Source organism: Sturnus vulgaris, chromosome 18 (assembly GCF_052056855.1).
Source record: "Sturnus vulgaris isolate bStuVul1 chromosome 18, bStuVul1.hap1, whole genome shotgun sequence".
Classification (NCBI taxonomy): Eukaryota; Metazoa; Chordata; class Aves; order Passeriformes; family Sturnidae; genus Sturnus; species Sturnus vulgaris.
The window spans coordinates 9,741,385-9,745,177 of NC_142260.1; the positions used below are offsets into that span (position 1 = coordinate 9,741,385).

Below are 3,793 nucleotides of genomic sequence, written 5' to 3' on the forward strand. Positions count from 1 at the left end.
GCTCGCTCGCTGGCTCGGGGCACGGAGAAGGAGGACACGGAGGAGACGGCGAGCTGCCCCGAAGCGTGCGGGCTGCGGGCCGTGAGCCGCGGGGCTCCCGGAGCACCGGGCCGGCCCCCCCGCCCCCGGCGGCCCCGCCGCACCGGGCAGGAAGGGGTGGAGCGGCCGGCGGAGCGCACGGGCGGGGTGCCGCGGGCGGGGAGGGGACGGCAGAGCATCCCGGCCGCGCTGAAGCCGGGCGGGCGGGCAGCGCCGAGCGCTCCCTCCGCATGGAGCGGCTGCCCGGCCAGCGCTGAGCCCGCGGCCCCGGCCGCCCGCCCGCAGCCTTCCCCGATGGAGCCCGAGGAGCGGAAGATCTCGGTGTGGATCTGCCAGGAGGAGAAGCTGATCTCCGGGCTGTCCCGGCGGACCACCTGCTCGGACGTGGTGCGGGTGCTGCTGGAGGACAGCCACCACCGGCGGCAGCGCCCGGCGCCGCCCGAGCCCGCCGGAGGGATGCTGTCGGGGCCGCCGCACTCCTACTGCATCGTGGAGAAGTGGCGCGGCTTCGAGAGGATCCTGCCCAACAAGACGAAGATCCTGCGGCTCTGGGTGGCGTGGGGGGACGAGCAGGAGAACGTGCGCTTCGTGCTGGTGCGCAGCGAGGCTTCGCTGCCCAACGCGGGGCCGCGCAGCGCCGAGGCGCGGGTGGTGCTGAGCAAGGAGCGCCCCGGCCGCGGCCTGGGGGCGGCCCGAGCCAGCCTGGCGCTCACGCAGGAGCGGCAGCGCCGGGTGGTGCGGAAAGCCTTCCGCAAACTGGCCAAGATCAACAAGCGGCGGCAGCAGCCGCTGGCCCGGGAGGTCTCGTCGGCCGAGAGGATGGAGACGCTGGTGCACCTGGTGCTCTCGCAGGACCACACCATCCGGCAGCAGATCCAGCGGCTCCGCGAGCTGGACCGAGAGATCGACAGGTACGAGGCTAAGATCCACCTGGACCGCATGAAGCGGCACGGCGTCAACTACGTGCAGGACACCTACCTGGTGGGCACGGGCGAGCCCGAGCCGGGCCGGGAGCAGCCGGGCCAGCCCAGCGCCGGCCGGCCCGAGGAGGACTACGCCAGGAAGTGCGAGGAGGTGCTGCAGCTGCAGGAGCAGCGGGCGCAGCAGGAGGAGCTGCTGGAGCACCTGGCCGCCGAGATCCAGCAGGAGCTCAACGAGCGCTGGATGAAGCGGCGGCGGGAGGAGCTGGAGCTGGCGGCGGGGCCCGGGCAGGCCGACACGGACTGCGACACCACGGAGCTGAGCGGCGGCGGCGGCGGCGAGGGCGAGCTGCACCTGGAGCACGAGCGGGTCAAGACCCAGCTGAGCACCAGCCTCTACATCGGCCTCAAGCTGAGCACGGACCTGGAGGCCGTCAAGAGCGACCTGGACTGCACGCAGCGGGCGTGGGAGGACAAGGAGCGGGAGCTGCAGCGGCTGCTGGAGACGCTGGGCACGCTGGACGTGGCCGAGGAGCCGAGCGGGGCGGCGGGCGGGGCGCGGCCGGCCGGAGCGTGGCTGGAGCAGGCCAGGGCGCTGCGCAAGGACCGCGCCGACAACGACGAGGACTCGGACACGGGGCTGAGCTCCATGCACAGCCAGGACTCGGACTCGCTGCCCGTCTGCGAGTCGCTCGTGTAGCGCCCGCCCAGCCCCGGGCGGAGCGGGGCTGCCGGGGCAATGCGGGCAGATGTGGGGCAGGCGAGGGAACTCCCGGCGCAGGAGGCAGTCACACAGAGGAAACATTTTAATTTGAGCTCGGGAGCTGGAACTTGTTCTGACTAGTCATCCGCGGGCAGCGCTTGGGCTGGCTCGACGGTGCTTTTATCTAAGGAAGAGAAAACCCACGGCGTGTTTGTGTTTCATTCACGTCTGGGATCGCTCGCTTCTTAAATCCCGCCGCGTGAGTCCCTCCGAAGCTTCTCTAGCCGGGCCTTTTAACCCTCCGGCTGCCCACGCTGCAGTCCAAGGCTGCTCCGGGTAAGCTCTTCACGAGCAAGGGGCCAGGACGCGCTCCGAGCGGGGACCAGCATCTCCCGAGCGGGGACCAGCATCTCCCGAGCGGGGACCAGCATCTCCGGAACGGGGGCCAGCGTCTCCGGAGCGGGGACCAGCATCTCCCCAGAGGGGACCAGCATCTCCCCAGAGGGGACCAGCATCTCCGGAGCGGGGGCCAGCATCTCCGGAGCGGGGACCAGCATCTCCCGAGCAGGGACCAGCATCTCCCGAATAGCTTCTCGGCAGTGCAGAGTCAGATGGAGGGTTGTGCTGGGTTTCACTGGGCTCTGCTGGCTGTCACAAACGCACCCGGCTCCTTTACAGGCAAAAAGTCGCGACACCAAAGCTGCTGGTCCCTCAAGCATTACGGAGGGAAAGAGGCGTCAGTCCTACTGACACTGGGATCTCCCGGGGAGCCGCCAGCCTTTGGACGGCACTGCAGTTCCTTTTGGCAACGAAAAGGGGTGATAAATCACCTCCTTTCTCTCTTTTTCTAAAGAACCAACTAAATCGAGATATAGGTTAACATGTATTAACTCTGCTCTGCATAGTGCTCTTCCTTACATGTAGATAAGAGTGCTTTGTTGAAAGGCAATACTGAGAATTCTGGTAGTGTCTGTAGTCGTGTGACAGTCATGGAAGGCAATTAGCAGTGTCTGTATGCACACAGCCTTCAACTACATTTTTTCACTAGGCTAGCTGATCTTTGGCTGAGCTGGGTTGTAGATAAACAGAGTACAGAATCAGCTTGAGCTACCGTTTTTAATGACATAGTTCATATCAGGCCAAGAGATGCAATGATAAAAGCATGACTCAAGCCCTACCTGCACTACAGCTTAATCTTTTCTGTTATTCCAATAAAACAAAAAAAGCAGCCATCAGCTGTAACATGCATTTCACTTCACTGCTAAATCTAACTCTGCAGCTTAACTCTTGCCCAAAATGTATGATCTGCTCATGCAATAAGAGACATTAGGGATTCTCGTATTCCAGAATAATTGCAGAAATAGTTTTAAGTGGTGAGAGACCAGAGAATGTTGAGTCAGGTCCCACTGATGGTGTGAACTTTTTAAAACTTCTGAGATTATTATTTATGTAAGATTATTTATAAAAGTTTTCATTTAACAATAGAAATTATATAAGAAAGGGGTATACACCAATAGACCAGTTCTTTATTTTCATTAAAAACCTCGCAGCCTTCTACCCAAAGACCATGTTCCACTCTTGCAGTGTTCTTGTTGGTAAGAATTCTGATGGACATCAGAAAATTAGGTTCAGGAGCTGCTCAGTTTGAAAGCAAGCAGAGAAATACTGTCTGTGGATTTGCAGAGGCTGTAGCTGTACAATTTTCTATATGCTATGACTCTTGATAAATGCTATTCCACTGAATGGGTCTCAGCTGTAACAAACTGTGGTTTATTTTAAACACTGATTATATAATTGTTTTTCATATTTTAGTCAACTTTGGAAAATATTTAAGAACCTATTTTTAGAGCTAATAAAACTCTTAATAAGGCTAAACAAGTGTTCCCAATTGAGTGTGATTTAAAAATCGTGCCAGGACTGGGATCCTGTGGTGTTGCCTTGTGTGCAAAGCAAGTAGAAAAATACAGCAAGGGATGACAGCATCATCCTTCACTTTCTGCTGGCACAAGGGGCTCCCTCAGGTACCAGCAGCACTGCACTGTCCTCAGCTCTGGCCACTGCAGGGACAGTGCAGTGGCATTTAGAAGCACCAGCACATGTCCAGAGTGAGGAATTTGGATTTTCATGGAAG

General features: G+C 59.4%; 1 protein-coding gene across 1 annotated transcript; it reads left to right on the forward strand.

The window, feature by feature from the left end:
- The first annotated feature begins 333 nt into the window (after positions 1-333).
- RASSF10 (Ras association domain family member 10) lies at positions 334-3,540 on the forward strand. Its single transcript, XM_014882452.2, has one exon. The coding sequence runs from the start codon at positions 334-336 to the stop codon at positions 1,657-1,659; it is 1,326 nt and encodes a 441-aa protein (XP_014737938.1). The 3' UTR covers positions 1,660-3,540.
- Positions 3,541-3,793: the final 253 nt, after the last annotated feature.